We start from the raw sequence: 21,698 nt of genomic DNA, 5'->3' as shown, positions 1-21,698 counted from the left end.
AGATGGCTGTGATGGGGCATCTGCCCCACACTGGGCTCTGAGGGGTTAACAGAGCCCTAGGGAGGCTGTGCAAGAGGCAGCCAATCAGAGAAGGGCTGAAAGGAGCACCCAATCAGGGCCAAGCAGGCACGTGTAAAAAGGGAGCTGCAGGACAGAGGAAAGCAGTTCTCTGCTGGAAGCCCAAGGAGGAAGGACTGTGTCTCTGGAGGGCTGAGAGAATTGCCAGCCCCCTGGACAGAGCAGGGACCAGGGCAGCGAGAGACAGGTTTGCAGGTGGAGGCCTGAGGTAAGGGCAAAGAGGATGCTGGGGCCACAAGGAAGTATTGGCTGCAGCAGCCACTAAGGAAAGTGGCTGAACAGTGGACTGCAGGTCCCCCGAAAAGTGGGGAGCACAGTGTGTGGCACGGCCGGAGGGCTGTGTTGCTGAAGAGGATGCCGTGGCCCTTGGAGATACATGGGTCCTAGAGCAGGAGTGACAGTGGTGAGGCACTACCAGAAGAGGGTGCACTAATATGCAGAGCTAATTCCCAAGACAGCCAGCAGGAGGTGCCAGAGTGGTGAGTGCACCCCGTTACAATGGCTATCGCCCAGAGCAAACCAGTTTTTCAAGTCTGAACTCCAGGTGGGCTGGTAACTAAGGAATGGATCAATTGCTGGGAGACTATGGTCATTAGATGAAGCTGATCAATGGGTCACCTGACAAAGGGGACTGGAGGTAATAAAAAAAAATTTCCCATCAGCCATTTCAAAGGGGGGGGAGGGGAGAAGGAGATGATGATGCTGACGACAGCTAGTCTAGACTCCATATTCCAGAAGAGAAGCCATGTGCAGGTGGGAAGGGGAGAGAGAGAATCCTAGACTCCTTAAAAGACTGTGACCTAATCCCAAAGAACATCTCAAAAGTGGTGAGGAAACTGAGGCAGGGAAATACAAAAAGGCACTTTATTGTTTTGTCTAGCTATGTATATATCCTGTGCTATCTAAAGTAAAGAGTGATTGGTTTTGGAATCTCTTATGATGTCTGTGTGTTGTATGCTTCAACTATTAGGTAAACTGTAACCTATGGTGCCCACAAACTTGGAGCTCTGGGAGTGCTTAAGGTACTGGATGGCCCATGGAGGGGTCAGCACTAGTTCTGAGAGATTAGGGCAGGTGCACTGTGAGGTCCCACTTCTGTGAAGGGGTGACAGCCTGTGCTTAGGAAGTATGCTATAGGCCACTCTGAGACTACTCTGGAGCCTATTCAGGTTCAGGCAGCTTACAACACACAGGCCTAGCATGGTGGAACTTAGAGAATTCATCAAGTTGTTGTATTTTCTTGGAGGAGCTCTACCAGAACTGTAACTCATTATTAGAGTTGCAGGGAAGAAAGAGAAGCAGTTTTATAAGAGTTAGAAATGAGATACATGTAGACCAGAGAAACGACCAGATGAGAAGTGACCAGGCATGCACAAAGGTTTCTACAATAGAAATGGAGAAGAAAGGAAGAACTACAAGATATAGTAACAACCTAGATGTGGGGAGAGAAGGACAAAGGAGTCAAATACCACCAACGATATGTACCTGGACAACAAGGATGATAGTGAAATTTGACTGTGATATAAAGGATAGATCAAGAGAAGAGTTGGTTGTGAGTGGGGAATGGAGAGCTGAAGGAGAGGAGAAGGGAGTTTTAGTATGTTTATTTTAATTTGGCAATGGGATATCCAGGATAGTTTCACAAAGGGAGTTGGAGAGGAGGCTGGAAATATAAGGTAGAGCTAAAACCAACCCAACCCAAACCAGTGACGACTAAAGAACCAAATTAAGTCACTGCATCCCAGTTGTCTGCTTGACTCATAATACAGAGGCTCTGGACTAACAAATTTAGTCACTGTTGGGTGTTTAAAAGTTTTTGAAACATACCTTGAAGCTGCTGAAATCGATTGCTAGCTTCACATAACTTTTCCTCTGCAGAGTATCTTTCAAGACCAGCATCTTTTCTGGCAATGACAAGTTCATACTCCAGACTTTGTCGAATGGCCTCTCCTTTCTCAACTTCAGATCGCAACCTGGCAATCTGGCTTTCATAGTTGGACAGCTAGAAGAGGAATCCGTTTTAGAAACTATTAATGTATCTATCATTAATTATAAAACTTATGTATTAACTTTTCAAAGAAACACTAATAAAGAGAGGGATTTTTTTCCCCCAGGTCAGATTGGTAGGGACCATGGGGAAGAGGGGTAAAGGGAGGGCTTGTCTTTCTTTGCAGCATGTGGGTGCAGGTCACTTGCCAGAATTATCTGGGAATATCTCACAATCAATTCCCTGCCGTTGCAGGGTCCTCAGGCATTGGTGCACCTTTCTCCCTCCTATTCTCTCCCTGTGGCAAATAACACTCTAGTCTCCTGTGGGCTGTAGTACTTTGGTCTAATTTCCGTTTTTGGGTTTAGTTGTGGATGCTGGGTGGTGTTGGTGGCCTGTGATCTACAGGTCACACTAGATGATCTGGTGGTCTCTTTTAGAGTCATAGAGTTTATGGACAGAAAATTTTAAAAGTTTCTAGATTTTATTTCCACTTAAGTCAAAGGCAAAACACTCATTGGATTCACTAGTGCAGGGTTGGGCCCTACGGGTATTGTATACACCAGGGATTGGCAACCTTTGGCACATGGCCTGTTAGGGAAATCCGCCGGTGGGCCGGGACGGTTTGTTTACCTGCAGCATCCGCAGGTTCGGCCGATCACAGCTCCCACTGGCCACGGTCCGCCGTTCCAGGCCATGGGGGGGCTGTGGGAAGTGGCGGCCAGCACATCCCTCGGTCCACGCTGCTTCTCGCAGCCCCCATTAGCCTGGAACGGTGAACCGTGGCCAGTGGGAGATGCAAGCAGCCGAACCTGCGGATGCTGCAGGTAAACAAACCATCCCGGCCCGCCAGCGGATTTCCCTGATGGGCCGCATGCCAAAGGTTGCCGATCCCTGGTATACACTGAGGTTGGAGGTGTAATTGCAGCATGGGTTTACTCTTTAATCTATCTAGCACACCTAAAAATATCAGTGAAGACCTGACAGAACGGGCTGTACAAGCTCCCGAGGGGTCCTGGGTACGAACCTGTGTTGCTAGGCCATACTGAAACATGTGCTGTAATGTCTTCACTGCTAATTTTAGCTCTACTAACTAGATTAATGCTCGTGCGGGTATGCCAACATGTGCTGCAATCACACCTCCAATTGCTGTGTAAACATACCCTAAAATATGGCAATGAATGTCAATGGATACTAGTCCGGACATCACAATCAAGAAGTTTTATTTATTTGTTTTAAAAATGAACTCATCCAATAACTTTTTGTAAAGCAAATATAAATACTAACATTCCTTTGTTCATTTTCTAAAAATCATGTGGAGTATCTGAAGAAAATCTGTAACTTGATAATATTGCTCTCTCCTCCCTTTAAATAAATGGCTGCAAATGAGGTAGACATTGCATCCAAGTGGCAGTTTGCAGGTGTATTTACTTAGAGCTTTTGCATCAGCATTTTTTTCAGTTTGTTAAATCTGAGCATGCTGACAATAATCAGACTAATAATAACCACCCAGCAGCATAAATACTAATATACAATTAACTGAATCAACAACATTAAATAATCAAATGGAAACAACAATTTAACTCAGCCAGATAACAAATTATTAAAAAAAAAAAAAAAAAAGGAAACTTCAGAAAATCCTTTGGCCTCCAACTCACATAGGAATGTACATTCATCCTTCCCTTCCCCCCTGCCACCCACCAAATCCTATCAAACAAATGGTTTTGCAGGGTGCTCAGAAAGTCATCAATTTCAGACTGGGGGAGGGCAGGGACAATTTCTGGAGTCCCAGGGCCCTCCCGGAAAATGCCGTCAGCAGCTCCCTCTCTTTTATAACAAAGAGGTTCCAGCAACTATGTAGGGTTGCCAACTTTCTACTCGCAAAAAAATGAACACCCTGCCCTGCCCCTTCTGAGGCCTCGCCCCTCACTCATTCCATTCCCCACTACCCCCGTCACTCGCTCTCCCCACCCTCACTCACTTGCTCATTTTTACCAGACTGGGTCAGTAGGTTGGGATGCAGGAGGGGGTGAGGGCTCCGGCTGGGGGTGTGGGCTCAGGGGTGGGGCCAGGGATGAGGGGCTTGGGGTGCAGAAGGGGGCTCCAGGCTGGGGCTGAGGTGTTCAGCGTGTGGGAGAGGGCTCTGGGCTGCGGCAGGGATGCAGGGGGAGTGTGAGGGCTCTGGCTAGGAATGCAGACTCTGGGATGGGGATAGGGATAAGGGATTTGGGGTGGGTGCTCCTGGCTGGGACCAAGGGGTTCAGAGGGAAGAAAAGAGGATCAGCGCTGGGGTAGGGGGCTGGGGCGTGAGGGCTCTGGGGTGGGGCTGAGGATGCAGGGGGAGTGTGAGAGCTCTGGCTAGGAGTGCAGACTTTGGGATGGGGCTAGGGATGAGGGGTTTGGGGTGCATGAGTGCGCTCCGGGCTGGAACTGATGGGTTTGGAGGGCGGAAAGGGGATTGGGTCTGGGGAAGGGGCGTTGGAGGGGGTCAGGGGTGCAGGCTCCAGGCAGCACTTACCAAAAACAACTCCCAGAAGCAGCAGCATGTCCCCCCTCCAGCTCCTATGTGGAGGCGCGGCCAGGCGACTCTGCGCGCTGCCCCGTCCGCAGGCGCCGCCCCCACAGCTCCCATGGGCCGTGGTTCCCGGAGCTGCAGAGTCAGAGCTTGGGGCGGGGGCAGCATGCGGAGTCCCTGGCTGCCCCTGCACGTAGCAGCCATAGGGGGGGACATGCCGCTGCTTCAGTGAGCCACACAGTCACAGAGCCTTAGCTCTGCCGTGCTACCGAGCGCACTTTTACCGGCCCAGTCAGCAGTGCTGACCGGAGCCACCAGGTCCCTTTTCAACCAGGCGTTTCAGCCGAAAACCGGACATCTGGCAACCCTACAACTATGGCAGTACATCACAGGGAAAGGAGCAGTCTCTGAAGTAAGAAGGTCTTAGGCCATTTGGAACTTCATAGTCACTGTGACCTACACCTTAAACAGTTCATCACTGTAATTGCCCATACAACTGCAAGAGATCTTTAGTGTGTACACATTTTGTCTGTATGCATGCAGACTTTAAATAACCTCCTTTGGTCACAAGTAACTGCCCAAGGTTACCCAAGAAAACAGTGCAAAGTTGGAAAAAAAGAATCCTGGTCTAACTCCCTGTCCTGTGCCACCCGAACTTCCTTTCTCTACAATAATCTGAGCTTGAAAATTAGGTACAGAATAATGAAAACCCTTTCTACCCTGGTGTTTGAACCATGATTAAAGAGACAAAATCAACTTAAAATATCAAGCTTCTGTCTGAATGTTATTGTTGTAACGAGCCCCTAAGATTGTTATAACTGAAAGATTAAAGAAAAGGTACTCTTTTTAGTTTCCCTCCATTGTCAGTCTTCACTGTTTCAGTCCATCCTTCAAACAGCAACATGGGAGAGAAAAAAAGAAAGCCAGGAAATGTGGTTGTTAAACCACAAACATTAGTTAAAGTGCTTAAGGGCAGTTACTGTACCCAAAATTAACTAATTTTATTTTTTTAATTACTAGATTTTAAGTTGGTGCCCTTTAAAAACAGAGTCTGAACACTCTTTTAAAAAAAACATTACCAGCAAAACCAGTTTCAAACCTGGTTCAAAAATGGTATTTGAAAACAATGTTCAGCTAAGCCATATTTGAAATATATTTTAGCTTGAACAGATCCAAAACCAAATTCAAGCTCAGTTTTGAAATATGGTTCACCGCCTAGTGCACCCAGGACCTTGGAATTCCTTTCATATGGAGATATTTTGCAAAAAAAAGTTTGGGTTGCTAGCCATCACCAAGGTTTTCAAAAAAGTAGCACAAACTTCTCGGGCTAATCAACCAACAGACCACTGGCAGCTGCTAACATGTTTACTAGGATTCCCTACATTTTGACCATTTTGGGGGCTGAACTAAGTGATAGCAATAGTGGGAAACTTTTAGAAAACGTTTTTAGTGTAGATGGGTCCAAAGTTGATTACTACTGCTTCTATACTCACTGTCAAATTTACTTTTTAATATACATGCTTTATACTGCTAAGCTTGACGTTCAAGTTCATTTTAATAGATTTTTTTTAATCTTCTCTCGATTTCTCTACTGTTCCTTTATTTCAATACTTAGATTTTAAAACATTTTTCAAGCATAAGTTTTTTTTAAGATACGATAAAAGTGAAATCACTCAAAGGAAATATTCATTAAACAACACATGCAAGTAAGTTGACAAACATCATAATATTCTTCTATACATTTTATTAAAATATTAGTTATGTGGAATTGCAAAATTACACAAGCTGAGCAGTTGCAAGCATTTTAAGGTGTGTCCAATTTGGAGGTTTTTGTTTTTGCACCAACTTAATTTACAAATTACAATTGACTTCCAGCTGGATTGAAAACATAACCTGCATTCAAATTCTAATGGCCTGCAAAATAAAAAATAGCTTATTAAGAAGACTGACTTGAGTTGTATCTTGCAATCCCAGACAGTGAATTATTAGTGGAGGCAGCAATCCTCTACCCTCATCCACCTGGCAAGTGACACTTCATTTGATGCCACTTATTACTAACCATTACAGCTGTTGTCAGAGCCATTATTAAATAAAGTGAGATATTCCATACAGAGTTTGTGGATACAGGTAAATAACAACTTCCTCCGATTCCAGTAAGGATTTTTTTCAGGATGCATTTTCATACAAAACAACAATTCATGTAGTCAGCATTTCATTCTATTGTGATAATTTTGTTGCACAGGTGCTTCTAATTTCACCAGGTTGCACTGATCTGGCCAAAGCCTTATCTACAGTAGATAATCGTACCATTTAAACTTGAAACAGAGGGATGGCACTGGGAGCAAGCTGAAAGGTTTCAGACTATCCACACCAATCAGCATCACCCTGCTTCAGGTGTACATGTTTTCTGGGTGCATGGCTCAAACGTCATATGTTTCAGGATCACGCTCCATAAGGTCTCCACAATTCACTTTGCTTGCACTACCAGCAAAGCATAAAACAGAGCAGATCAGCACTACCACACAGCAAGGGGGATTGAGGAGGAGAGAAAGAAGTGATCCCTTACTGGTTAAATAAGATTTCCTCACCCACATGGAGTTCATTGCAGGACTGACATGTAAGCCCCTGCACACCCACACCAGTCTTCTGAAATCAGTGAGGATCTCCATCAGCACATGCAGAATCAGGGTCAAATGTTCAAGAGACATGAAGTGGGCACTGCTATGTCATTTCCCTTGTTTTTTTTGTTTTTTTTTGTTTTTTAAACAAGTCAGTGAAGTCTCTAAAGTACAGGCAGTAGTGCTAAGAGTATTTTAATTAAAAATATTGATTTTTTTTTCTAGGAATAAAAACTTACATCTTGGTTATGTTTAGTCGTTATGTCCAGTTTTTCTTTTTTGGCTTGATGAAGTTTCCTTCTCAGATCTTCAGTAACATCCAGCTCTGATTGACTACTATTTTGCAGTAGCCTCAACTCACTCTGGATACAGTGTAGGCTGCAAAACAGAAGTATATTTTAACTATCATTGCTTCCCTGATCATATCAATTTTCATTGTTACTGATTCGATTAAATGTTAGGACACTGCAAAGGCATAAACCCTATCAATTTAAAAGATGTCCAGCAGATCTCCGTTATTTTGTTTCACTGAGATTCAAACTTATTTTTCTGTTTACCATACAATACTATATCACCAACCATAAAATGTTGGTTACATCATTCACCTTCCTCTATCATACTACACCACACATCTGCAACCATCATTCCTTTCTGTGGCTCTTCCTTAAAAAAAAAAAAAAAAAGGGGGGGGAGGGGGGAGAGGAGATATTTTGCATACTTGCATTACCACAAAAAAGATGCAGGTTTAAGGTGCACTCTTGGTAGATGGTGAATACTCTCAACTCCCTGTTACTTCAGTGGAAATGAAGAACATTAAGCACAGAGCAGGATCAAGCTTAGCAACTGAGGCTTTATCTACACACACACATTGTACCAATTTAACTAAAATCAGTTTGGAAATGGATTTTAACTAAACTGGTTTAGAAACTTGTTTCATTAAATCCATATGCCTCATATGGCAATCTAGACACTGATTTTAACTTTTAAATCAGTTTAAAACTGACAGTTAAATAAGTATGACTTTTGTATATAGTCAGTATCTTTTCTATAGTTAACTGCTCCCACAAAAAAGGTAAACAACCAAGACAATTAAAAATAAAATACACTTTCAATGAAAATAAGGCCATAGCACATACGAAAAAAATTTATTTTCCCCAAGGTGACTTTAGGGTTGCCAGGCGTCCAGTTTTCGACCAGAACACCCAGTCAAAAAGGGACCCGTTAAAAGTCTGGTCAGTGGCACAATGGAGGCCTGGGGCTAAGGCATCCTCCCTGCCTTCCCTAGTTCCGTGTGGCTCCTGGAAGTGGCCACCAGGTCCTTGCAGCCCCTAGGTGCATGGGCGGCCAGGGAGGCTCTGTGCACTGCCCCTGCCCTGCATGCCAGCTCCGCAGCTCCCATTGGCTGCGAACTGCAACCAATGGGAGCTGTGGGGGTGGCGCCTGCAGGCGCGCGGGCAGCAGGCAGCGCTTCCCTGGCTGCCCCTGTGTCTAGGAGCTGCAAGGACCTGGCAGCCACTTCTGGGAGCCGTGATAAGCGCTGCTGGGACCCCGCACCCCCAACTCAGCCCAGAGTCTCCTCCTGCACCCAAACTCCCTCCAGGAGCCCGCACACACACACCCCCAACAACCCAACCCAGAGCCACCTCCTGCACCCCAAACCCCTCAGCCTGACCCCAGAGCCCACACCCCAAGCCAGAGCCCATACTCTCCTGCCCCTACACTCCAACCACCTGCCTCAGCCCGGTGCCATCTCCCACACCCTGAACCCCTCATTTCTGGCCCCACCCGGAGCCCGCACTCCCAGCCCAGAGCCCATACCTCTCCCAAACAACAACATCCTGCCCCAGTCCGAAGCCCTCTCCTGCACCCCTAACCCCTCATCCCCGGCCCTGCCCCAGAGCCCACACCCCCAGCCACAGCCCTTACCCCTCTCCTGCACCCCAACCTCAGCCCAGTGAAAGTGGGTGGGGGAGAGTGAGCAACGGAGGGAGGGGGTTGGAGCGAGCAGGGGTGGGGCCTTGGAGAAGGGGCGGGGCCGCAGAGAAGGGGTGTTTGGTTCTGTACAGTTAGGAAGTTGGCAACCCTAAATGACCTACAAAAGTTTGCATGATTTTCCATACAATTAGAAAAACTGATGTTTTGCATATATTTTGGCCTAAATAAAGCATTAAAAATATCACCAAAAACTGCTGTAGTTTTAAATATAAAAATAAACATTATCCTATTTACCAAACACTACTACAGTTTCCAACGAATCAGAACCAGAAAGAGATATTTACTGGTCTAATGTTGTTGTCCAATCCGAGAACATGAAAAACAAAAACATAATAGGTAAACACTACGTTTGTTTTTTAAAATGTTATCAACTTTAATTGTTTCAAGGTGTTATTAGTAATTTAGGCAAAAATCTATTATTTTAAGCATCGAATTGTCTTGACAGTGTCCATATATATTTTAAGATCTAATATTTATACTGTGGCTACTTTCATATCACAGTGTCCATTGTTTTTATATGAAATAAGGCCAATTGTTTGTGTCACAGATAATTATTCCTCTGGGTGAAATGTACTTAATAAATATGGGAGATAATGAACATTTGCAAAACTGCACCTGGATTCAGTGCAACAGAACCACAACAGCTATATAGTGTTACTATGGGAGCTATACCCAAAGGAATCAAGAATGAGGAGGAGGTAAAAATTAGTTGAGAGGCAAAAGCACAGTGCAGCTAAAAATGAAATAACTTAAAATATAAGGTATTATACACAAGTATCTCACATTTCACAGCCATTACAATAAGAAGCTAGGAGTGTGGAGGAAAATCAAATAGCGGTAAGGAGAGTATGAAGGGCTAGAATTAGTAAGAGCAACTGGGAGGAACACTGCAACACCTTGATGGTTGTAAGCAGCATAGAACAATTGGGCTTTTGATGTTTCTAAAATGGATGGGAAAAATCAGAGATGGTAGGGAGGCAGACCATCTCTGGGGCAGCAGCACAAGGGATCAACCTCCAACTAAGAAAAAGAGGGAGTGTGGGACTGAGAGGAGACCAGAAAATACAGGAAGCTAGAAAAGTATGGCATAAGGGGAAAGAAGGGAACAAGTTAGATAAGAGCTTTGAAGATGTGGAGAATGATTTTGTAGCAAATACTGATGGATGTGAACCCAGCAGAAATCTTACAGAAGGGGTGTCAAAGGCCTTTAAGGCAAGTCAGGCTCAGACTCACCTGTGACAGATCACCTTCCCCCTCATAAATCGCCCCCCCAGCTGATCCTGATGCGAAGGGGACCAGATGGCCTTGTTTAATTATTAGGCCCAGCTGGGTTTGGGTCATGGGATTTCTAAAAAGGGCTGCAAGACCTCTGGTGGGAGAAGGTAGGCCCCAGAGAAGGATAACTTTCAGGTAGAGAGCTTGGAGGAGAAATGCTGGCTCCTGTAACAGGTCCTGGAAGAAGGGAGACACCCCCTGATGGAAAAAGCCTTATGAGTTAGAGCTCTGTAGGAGAGCAGGAAAGAAATGAGAGCTGAACCAGAGGGCAGAAGACCCTTTTTATGTTGCATCTGAGACTATTCTCTAAGTTTGTAACTAGCACCTTGCTGGGGGGTGCCAAGAGAGACAACTGTTAGGAGAGTTTCCCTGGGAAAGGGGAATGTGAGTCAGGCTCAATAGTGCCACAAGGGGGTGCTGTAGAGGCTCACTCTACCACAAGGGGTCAGTGGAATCATTGGTGTGTGTACAAAGAGTCATTAATTGTATTACAAGAGTGCTAGAGGCCCCAGTCTGTAACAGGGAATCATTCATTCCTGCCCCCAAAGACTTTATAATCCAGTGGCAAGATGCCAGAGGTGGGTATAGATCCCAAATGAAGCATTAAGACAAGGCTGTCAGTAGCAGGAACATCAGGCTGCATTATTAGCTATGTATATTGTTTCAAAGTGAAGTAACCATTGCACATACAGAAGAGTTATGGCAGTGGTTCCCAAACTTTAACAACTCACGAACCCCTTTCACTAAAATGTCAAGTCTCGTGAACCCCCTCTTAAAAACGAATATTTCCATGGATTTTCTCCCTTACCTCAGCATAAATTATAAAAGCATTGATCTTGGAAATATAAAATTTGTTTTTATGACATGCTTATTACACACTATTTATTAATTATTTATCATTACAGTATTTTTATTACATTATGAAAATGGCAACACTTTTCCAAGATCTCACTTTTGTAGCTTGTATCACTTTTGATTAAGCCTGTTATAAGACAAGGCTCCTATCAGAAGTGCCAGTAGAAAAAAGGGGTGCGGAGTCAAAGCCAGAAAAGTGGGGAGCCGACGGGGGGCCACTGGAAAAAAAGGGCAGGGACCCATAGGGCGCCATGCTGACGTGGGGGCGCCACATGACCCTTGTCGCCCCCCCCCCATACTGGTGCCTCTGGCTCCTATGTTTCATCAAGGAGTATCTGATGTGAAAAAGCATGAAGGTATTTAAGAAGCCAACTGAAAGAGTTCCTCCTACACAAGCATTCAGGTCTTGAGCAGTCCAGGCAAACAATGCACGTTACAACAAAGCTTAAACTTGTTCTTCATAATAATTTAAAAACAACAGTAGCGGACTATTTAATTTTAAAAACAGCAAAAAATATCCACCTCCCTTTCTATTTCGTAAAAGGAGACTTGAAGTTTAAAACTCCTCAGTGTGATAGATATGCTTGCTTTGATCTGCTTAGCTCTTGGAAGTCCCCAAGGCTCCTGGCTGCTGGCCCGTGCTGCCCGGGGTCCCTATGGACAGTTCTGTCCGCCATTAGGGAATTTTTTCCTGAGAACCCCCTGTAACATTTTGTGAACCCCCAGGGGTTCACGAACCCCAGTTTGGGAACCACTGAGTTATGGAGAACAGGACCTGAAGCATCCTGCACTTCTGAAGCTCTCTCATGGCAGCAGCAACATGTAGGGTATGTGTCTTGCAGACTTTCCCTGGTGCTGCAGTCTTTCCCTGCAGCAGGGAAAGGCTAAGATAGCATGACACTACACTGCTAAATGTAGGCCCTGCTTGGGTGTGCAGAGAGCTATGTAGGGTACATAGCCTAAGTTTCTGCCATGTCTTTATTCGCCTAAGCAGTGCTTTACTGTCTATACTGCTACTTATACCCATGCTAGGGGGCCATACTGTGTATGTACTCTACATACTGGTGTGAGGAGTGTAAAGTGCCCTGAGATGGTGAAGAGTGGAGATGAATGAGTAGCCAAGAGACTTGTAAGGCGAAGAAGAGAAATAGTAGAGCTATTCCCCTCTCACCTTCAGAGGAAGGGAGCTCTCCTAGCAAGAATGGAGAGAGAGAAAAATTAACTGAATTCATATTTACAGTGTGGCTCTCTGCCTCACTCTAATGCAGTGGTGGGCAAACTACGGCCCACAGGACCTTCCTGCCCGGCCCCTGAGCTCCTACCTCGGGAGGCTCGCCCCCGGACCCACCCCTGCTGTTCCCCCTCCCCCGCAGCCTTAGCTCACCCCGCCGCCGGCGCAAAGCTCTGGGCGGCGGGGCTGTGAGCTCTTACCGGAGAGCGCAGCTGCAGAGCCCGGGCCTGACCCGGTGCTGTGTGGTGGCATGGCTGCCTGTCCTGGTGCGCCATGCCGCCAGCCACCGGTGCTCCAGGCAGCGTGGTAAGAGGGCAGGGAGCAGGGGGGGTTGGATAGAGGTCAGGGGGTGGGGAACAGGGAGGTTGAATGGGGGCAGGAGTCCCCAGGGGGCAGTCAGGAAGGACGGGGGGTGGATGGGGTGGCAGGGGGCAGTCAGGGGCGGGGGTTCTGAAGACGATCAGGGGACAGGGAGGAAGGGGTGATTGGATGGGGCAGGGGTCCTGGGGGGGGGGGCAGTCAGGAATGAGAGGAGGGGTTGGAGAGGGGGCGGGGGCCAGGCCATGCTTTTGGGAAAGCCATTTCCCCCAAACCTCCCACTAGCCAGCAGCAGATGAAGAAGAGGTTGTCTAGAACAGTTAACATATCACACTGCCAGGCTCTGATTCAGCAAAAGACTTAATTACGTGGTTAAGAGTTTTGAAGAATTGGGGCCTAAACACACAAACAGCAGAACCAGCAAGCAAAAAAACCCCACAAAAAACAGAGTCAGACCAGTGTGGCAAAGTTGTATATTTCATGTTTGGACATTATAGCTATGGAATGAAGTTTTGGAAGTACTATAAAAACCAAAACAGCAGCATAAAGCAAATTACTGAATTTTTATTTATGGTATTTGCTACATTGCCTCTGAAATCACAATTCAACAATGAGCTCTTCCATAAGGTAATTTAGGTTGATTGCCATGAAAATCAAAACATTAGCAACAACATTAATAGCTCTTGCCCCTTCAGAATGGCTTTAGACTGAGGTGCCTTCACTTCAAAGCACAGGGTTTCAGCAAAACAACTAAGTCATTAGGGTAGCAACTTCTAATATTTATTATAAAATGGATTAAAATTAATGTAATTTAAATTAGACATTTTAGATTGCGTACTTATACTCAAAGTGTAATAAAGAAGTCAAACGACCTATTAACACTGAAATGGATTTTTTAAAAATAGAGTAGCAGGAGAAGTTGTGCAGATACAGAAGAGCATATGCCTCAGCTATGCAATAAATCACAAGAACAATGGCAGAGTATCCAACACACAAGACTTGCTGATATTTTACACCTTCCATGCACCCTGTGTGGGAGCTATTCCTTGTACATACATACATACATACATATTATATATATATAATATATATATATAATGAACAGAGGATTAACTAAAGCAATGACAATGATAACTAGAGGAGATAACTAAAGAGAACGTAAGTGGTAAGGCTGAACGAACACACACATACATACAGATGGATTTTTATAAGAACTAACAGAAGCTGTTTGTTTCTATCATCATAAAAGTAATTGTGAGATGACTGTACAGTTTTGTTCAAAGTGTTCTTGCATTATTTAATATTCCTGATGGATAATCATATTTAGAAAATATGCTTTTACCAAAATCATATACAAAATGCCATCCTTCACACTTTTTCTAAAATTCTTTAAGAAAAGCAAGAGCAAATGAAATAGCTATTGAATACTACATTGCAGGGTAATGAGAATTTAACATAGGCAACTCAGCAAATCAATAAGTTGACCTTGAAGTTCAGTTGTGTACTGCAATCATATTGGTTACAATATTGTAAAAGTTGTCTTAGGGGTTTTTCTTCACACCTGACAAAAAGTAGTGTAATTATATCTGTCACAACTAAGAGATTGATTTTTCTTCCACTTGTTAATTAGCTATGAGATTTTTCTAAACTCTTATAGCCAAAGGGGAATTCTGCATATCTATCCTAACCAAAGATCACGTTTCAAGGAAAAAGAGTCTACCACAGAATTCTGCTACCACTGCCAAAGCATTTAGGAGTCCTGTACCATCATGATTTAAATGACAACAGCTAGTACTTAGGATCAATATTATTAGAATGAATCAAGGTTCTCGCTAATCGTGCTATTGTTTCAAGACATTGTATACTCGACAAAACAAAAACATTGATGTGAATGACAAGGGCCATATCCATGACCATAAGTCTGCAAATGCATCCTTCCTCTCTCCCTTCCATGGTGGCATTAAAAAAATAAAAGTGATTATGCATCCCACTTGTTCTAATAAACCAACTGGAAGTACTTGAGAAACCACTAAACTATTTGGTTTCCCAGAGGGCAATCCACATCATTTACTTAACTATAAACTAAAAGCAGAAATTTTCAGAGGTGGTGCTCATTACTTCTGAAAATTAGGTCCAAAATCTGTCTAGGTACAGAACTTTGACAAATGACAGATACACCATAGCCTAATTTTTCAACTGTTTTTTTTAGGGCTTTTATGCCAACTGTTTGATTCTCTCCCCTGCATGACAGTCCACTGCAAGGAAGCTGACAGAGAATTTCTTGTCTGAATATGAGGACCCTCAGTCCCATGGGACGTGCCTCAAGGTTTTCAGAAAGACAGTCAAAGTTTCAGTTCAATACACAATCTTCCTGAACAGATTCTTTCCAGTGCCCAAGTATCTAGGACTAGTCCTACAACTGAACTGTATAGAAAGTGTAACCAAATGCCATCTTGTCTGGCAAAGGAAAGACTTCTGTAACTCAGTGCGAATGCACCTAACTGTATTTGATGACTCCTTCTGCCCCACTGCTTTTTTCTTTTTAAATACCTTCTGTGCTTTCCTAGCATTTCTTGCACTTAATTGAAGATATCATTCATGCCCTCTGTCCTAGCTGTTGTCAAACAAGTTGTATCAGACTAGCACAAATGATATGTACACCTCTACTTCGATATAACGCTGTCCTTGGGAGCCAAAAAATCTTACCGCGTTATAGGTGAAACCGCGTTGTATCGAACTTGCTTTGATCCACTGGAGTGCGCAGCCCCGCCCCCCCCGGAGCACTGCTTTACCGCATTATATCAGAATTCGTGTTATATCGGGTCATGTTATATCAGGGTAGAGGTGTATTTATTAAGTTTTGTTTTCTTAGAATGACCTACTGCCAAACCTCCAAAACAAAGAAAAATTCTCACAGAAAGACAACATAAGTTACTGGATTTTAAAATAAGGAACTGAAGCTCACCGTTTGATTTCAGGAATAGTGTAACTGATTGGAGGGGTAGAATTCATGATGACGAATCTCCAATTTTTTAATCTATCGTGTCTGTATAACGAACATAATCTTCAATTATATTCTTTTACAGAAACTGACACTTCAAAGATTACTCTTCTCTTTGCATCATATGGATATATTAAAACCTATAACATAAAAAGGGCAGTTTATTTCTCATTGTAACAAAAGGAATCAATTGTATTTATTCTCAAATATTTATTAAACAAACAATGTAAGCTTTAGGCTCAGTCACGTTAACACTTACTACCAGATATAGCTTCACTGAAGCCAATCGGAGACAGCAAAAAGAACTATACCCCCTAGTAAGCATTTGTAAGATCAGGCCCTTAACCTGAACACTGGAGCAGAAAATGCATGTTTTTGAGGACAATATTTGATTCTAAATTTACAATAGAAGGAGAGCGAAACACACAAAATTGTCTCTTTGTAGGTTGTATCCCTCCATTTCCCTGATGACGCATTCATCTGTGGGTTTTGGGTGTTTTGGTTTTAAAGTCACAATACAGATAAATAGGCTCCATGATAGAACAATTTTAAGGTAGGTCAATATTTGGGCGTTCACTGTACGATAGTGGCCCTTAACTTAGCAAGTCCTCCTGCCGTTAGATAACATAGAAACCTGACATTTTCTACCAATTATTGTGCTGAGGTCATTAATCACTATAAAGTATCATGGATTATAGCATCAAACATAAATTTGATTAATGTGAAGATTCCTTTAGCAAAAATTCTGCATAGAAGAAATCCAGGTTTATTCTCTTAATACACTTAATACATCAAGCATATTTACAAAACAAATATTAAAATATCACCACTCAATCTGAAAAAGCTAACACTTATTTCAGCTTGAAGAATAAATTCATTTACAGTTCTCTTGGTCAGCACATGCTAGATTCAGCAAAAAGATTAATTAACCATGAAGATTTGCTTCTACATGCCATGTTAGATGGACTCCCATGCCTAGGACCTAGCCTGCAGGCCATCTTTACCATCTAAATGTTGCAGCCACGTGTTTGCCATAATCTATTTCCATCTGACCTAACGTAGCAGTCTTCAGCTCTAACAAAATTGGACTATTTAATCACTTTATATTATACTATTTCTGAAGGTTTTTAAAAACTGTACGTGTTTTCTTGTCTTTATTTTTAATTCAATCACATTCTGCAGTTTGTCTCCAGAAAACAGAATCTACTCCTCCCTCCCCCCCACAAAAAAATCCTATCACTTTTATTTATTCATTCTTTATTATATTGTTTAATAATAATTTCAGGCCAATCTAAAGTAACTAAGTTAAATTCATTGAATTACTTGGGTGTAAATCTAAAGCAAATGAGAACAGAAATTGACTTTTAATTTATTAATTTGGCTCCAGTTGCTTTATCAAACATTTCAAGCTATGTTAGTTTACTTATTTGTGATTTATAAGTTGTGCCCACAAAAATTATTTCTAAACATGTACATGCATTTAAAACTCAAATACATAACTGGTATACAACTGTCACTGACAAGAAGGCTCCCCCTACAGATTAAAGCCGTCCTTCCATCCCACCTGAAAAAATAGCTAAATATGTAATAAATGTTTTTAAAACTATAACGCACTATGATACAGTTGCTAGACAGTTGTTACATTAGCAACTGCAATATAGACAAGGTCACTGAGTCACATGTCTCTGAATCTTGTAAAGTTGTGTTAGTATTCAATTCTTCAAAAATGCTAAATAACAGAAGTAGTCCCAGTGAAGTCAATAGGATTGCTTCTCATAGTAAGCAGTAGTAAGTGTTTGAGAAACTAGGCCCTTATTAAAGTGCAAACTAGCCCTTAAGACACAGCTCTGATACAGAGAGGCACATTCCCTGCAGCGTGCCCTTTATATTGCTTCAGGGAGGAAAAGGACATATACTAAATCACCTTATTAAATGACACCCCACATCCAGCCAACAACACTGGCCAGCGCATGGAGGATGGGTTTCCTGCCTCCATCTGCTCCTTGCAAACACAGTTCAGGGGTTTGTCGACCCAGGAACACTGCCCAGGTTTACGGTCTCTTCTCCATTCAAGATAGACATCAGGGTAATCATCTGGTCACCTTCAAGTGAGTGGGTGGTTATGGCTGCTCAGTGGAAGAAGTCCTCTTAAATTGCCTAGTTAGCATCTTTTGCAACATCAGAGGCACAAACTGCTTCTTGGGCCCTGAATCAGGATGTTCAACCAACTCTGAGGTCAAAGCTACCATCCTGAACTACTTAGGGGAACTCAGAAATGGTAGTACTAAACATGGCTCCTAATCCTCCCCCTCCCACTCCAATACCTTCCACTGCATCTTTTATCTATCACTGTGTACCACCATCCTGCCTGTCATTCAGGCCTGTAACCTGGGCATCATCTTTGGTTTGGACCTCTCTCTAGGTCCTCATATCCAGGCTATGTCTAAATCTTGCAAATTATTTCTGCTCCAGTAAGAGACAGCTCAAACTCTCATCCAAGGTCTCATCATCTCGCATCTCAATTACTGCAACATCCTTCTCTTTGGCTTTGTCAAATACAATCTTGCTCCACTCATATCCATTCTACTACTGCTAAGATCGTTTTCCTAGCCCATCACTTTGACCATGTCACCCTTCTCTTTCACTCCCTCCACTATCTCCCGCATCTTTATCGAATCAAACATAAGATGCTTGTGTTCACTTTCAAGACCATTCATCGTCAATTCCCAGCCTACTTATCCTCTCTTATTTGCTATCAAGCTGTCAACTTCTGCCTCCAATGAGGTTAGCCTCCATCGCCCACTTATTACATTTTCAAACAAAGACCTTTGTGCATTGTCCCATACTGCCCACAAATGTGTTCCCCATAAATGTCTATATATCAACCTCATTATCCACTTTCAAATTCCTCCTCAAAATTCCTTGGCAAAGATACTACACAAAATTTGACAACAGTTGGACTGCTGGTGTCCTGAGATGACTGCATATGATGCTGACCAATATTGTCTCATTGTTTACTTGTACTCCCCCATCTGTCTATATTCATCTGTTGTCTCTTGTCTTATAATTAGTTTGTGTGCCCTTTGGAAGCAGGAACCATCTTTTTGTTCTGGGTTTGTACAGCACCTAGCATTACAGGGTCCTAGGCTAAGTTCCCTCTAAGCTACACGAACGCGCAGTAGGTTATCAAGGGTCACGCAGCTAGGGAGAGGCACCCTTCCCCCGGCCCAGGCCAGCCCAGCCGGAGCTGCCGCAGCCAGGGAGAGGTGCCCCCGCCTCCTTCCCCAACCCAGCCCAGCCCCGCCCCGCCATGGCTGGGGAGAGGTGCCTCTCCCCCCCCGACCCCAAGCTGCTGCGGCAAGAGATGGCTGGGCGGTGTCCTCCCAGTTGCAGCCCCAGGGCAGCCTGCACACCAAACCCCTCATCCCTGGCCCCATCCCAGAGCCCGCACCCCCAGCCGGAGCCCTCAGCCCCCGCACTCCAACCCTCTGCCCCAGCCCTGAGGCCCCCCCCCCTCCAAACTCCTCGGCCCCACTCCCGCCACTTCCATATTGGTGCACATAACAAAATTCATTCCGCACATGGACATAAAAAAATTAGAGGGAACATTGGTCCTAGGCACTACAGTAATATATATAATAAATAATAATAGTACTAAATGGCTCCCAACCGGAACTGCTTTTTCTCAAGCATAGAGTCACGTACCATCACCAAACAACTGTTGAACTAGGGCTTAGGCAACGTGGTAGCTCAAGCCAGAACCTCAGGCAGGCTTAAGTTTGGTTCTAACACATTTTGTCCCATTCACATTGTCCAGATAACTAGTAATTTTTAGAAATCACTTTAGTAGTTGGAACCATACTAGAGATGAGGCAGTGTGAAAATGTTCCTGAACTTAGTTTGAAACAAAGTAAAGAGGAAGCATGAAGTATGTTTCAGTAGAAAGCTACTAGTTTTGAATATGCAGTATTCTTTACTTTATTTAAATAACTGACTGATTTACTACCACGCTGCAAAAAACAAATAAACAAACAAATATGATATTTAATTGATGGCAGTATGAACTGTTGGAATCTCATGGGATTCCAGTAAAAAATTTGTTCAAGTAGCAACAAAAAAGTTCAATTTAATAAGTTAATATAGATCTATGATTAATTTTTCTTGTGATTTACATCTGTATACAGTACTAGGTCCCGATCCTGCAAAGACTTGAGCACATGCTTAACTTTATGCACTAGTCTTTGCAGGATTGCGGCCTTATAATATTGGAATAGGTGTTGTTAGTATATTTAAATTACAAACTTGAACATCCAATCAGCAGATTCTGCCAAAACTATCTATACTTTTATTATTGCAAATCATAATTTGCAGTGAAATCTTAAAGGAGGCCAGTTATCCTTTCACTGCAGTTATATATCTTACTGAAATATTATTTAAATTAATCTGTTAATAATCCAAAGGTATGGAATTTTTTGATACAACGTTAATAATAGAATCCCTTTAAATAAAGGAAAATGACTAAAGATCTTTCCAGTTTTAGAAATTGTTCAAAATGCCACATCATCAATATCTAGATACAACATGATAAAAATCAGATCTACACAATTTTTTTAACCAAACATACATATAAATGAATAAAGCTCTCTTGCTACTTCTGTGTATACTTGAGCAAGAGCATATCAATGTCACACCTGTAGGTCAGCTCTGCCTTGTCATTTTCTGAGCCTCAGATAGCCTGATCAGCAAGCACTAGGATACAAAATCATACAAAATGAGAACATCAGTGCTCTGCAAATATACAGTGAACATTCTAAGAATTACCATGATTTTTTTTTTCCGGAACATTTGTTGTGTATACAAAACCCATCACAAGAAGCAGCCCCTGGTTCTACACTGATTAGAACGAGCTATTTTGTTTTCTATTGTGTATAGTAACATTTTAGGAAAACAAGTTCTGAACTAATACACATCCAGCATTTTACTGATTTTGTTTATAATCCAAATATACAAACTGCCCTCCCTCCAGAGAAATCTCCACCGTAGTGCTCAGTAGTCTAAGCATTAGAATCCCAAACCACAACTCCCTGAAAACACAAGTTCACCCAGTCCTATTTTCTGCTTCCTTCACTGCACTATGAACCAACTTGTTGCCTTCCACCTCAGAAATGGCTGCATTTGAACAGGGCAATATGTTCACAACTAGTAAAGCACTTTGGAATTACTCAGGATGAGAAGTGTCTACGTCTAAAATGTTACCAAATCCTAAATGTTTTTGATGAGAAAAAGAGGCTCTGGGGAGCAGGATTCCCAGCCACAAGGACATTAAAAAGAAATTGCATCTTCATAGATAATAATGATGCTCCCCCTCACCCTCTGCTCCTCCCCTGCTCCCACATATGTCCTCGCCCCCTGCACCTCCTTTCCCCCATAAGCTCCCAGCTCCACCTTTCCCATCAGCCCCCTTCTCTTCCTGCCCCATCTGCCTCCCGACCCAGCTCCATCAGCCTCACCCCCAAAGCCATCAGCCCACCCCTGCTCGCCCAACCCCTCCCCAGTCTCCCCACCAGCCCTGCTCTCCCCGCTACCCCCCCCCCCCACCTCTGCGGGGCAGCCCTGGCGGGGAGCGGTGGCTGGCAGCACCAGGCCGGCAGGCAGTTATAGCGGAGTTTGGGCTAGGTGGGGATGGACGGTGGGACGGGCTAGGCGTTAGGACCCAGAGGTGACCAACAAACCCACGCCGCCCCTCCCTCAGCTCAAGGAGAAATTTACAACGGCCACTTCCGGTAACAACACCACGGCGACCTTGTCCCACCCCTCTGCCCAAG

At 43.6% G+C, this 21,698-nt stretch overlaps 1 protein-coding gene across 2 annotated transcripts in view; it reads right to left on the bottom strand.

Moving 5' to 3' along the window:
- CCDC171 (coiled-coil domain containing 171) overlaps positions 1 to 21,486 on the bottom strand; it is a 215,773-nt gene extending 194,287 nt beyond the window's left edge. Inside the window, exons 1-5 of one of the 2 annotated variants that reach the window (XM_024211088.2) lie at positions 21,472 to 21,486; positions 20,565 to 20,622; positions 15,838 to 16,013; positions 7,438 to 7,576; positions 1,906 to 2,080 (exon numbers count right to left, since the gene is read on the bottom strand). In XM_024211088.2, coding sequence (XP_024066856.1) covers positions 1,906 to 2,080; positions 7,438 to 7,576; positions 15,838 to 15,884 — 361 coding nt within the window. In that variant the 5' untranslated portion in view covers positions 15,885 to 16,013; positions 20,565 to 20,622; positions 21,472 to 21,486. Of the gene's footprint in view, positions 1 to 1,905; positions 2,081 to 7,437; positions 7,577 to 15,837; positions 16,014 to 20,564; positions 21,119 to 21,471 lie in introns of those variants that run through there. The other variant, XM_029911722.1, reaches the window with a different exon arrangement.
- Between the last annotated feature and the right edge of the window lie 212 nt (positions 21,487 to 21,698).

The sequence above is a fragment of the Terrapene carolina genome, unplaced genomic scaffold, assembly GCF_002925995.2.
Source record: "Terrapene carolina triunguis isolate 2854851 unplaced genomic scaffold, T_m_triunguis-2.0 Scaffold113, whole genome shotgun sequence".
Taxonomy (NCBI): Eukaryota; Metazoa; Chordata; order Testudines; family Emydidae; genus Terrapene; species Terrapene triunguis.
The sequence above is the reverse complement of the archived record's forward strand: the minus strand, read 5'-3'. Positions and strand labels throughout refer to the sequence as shown.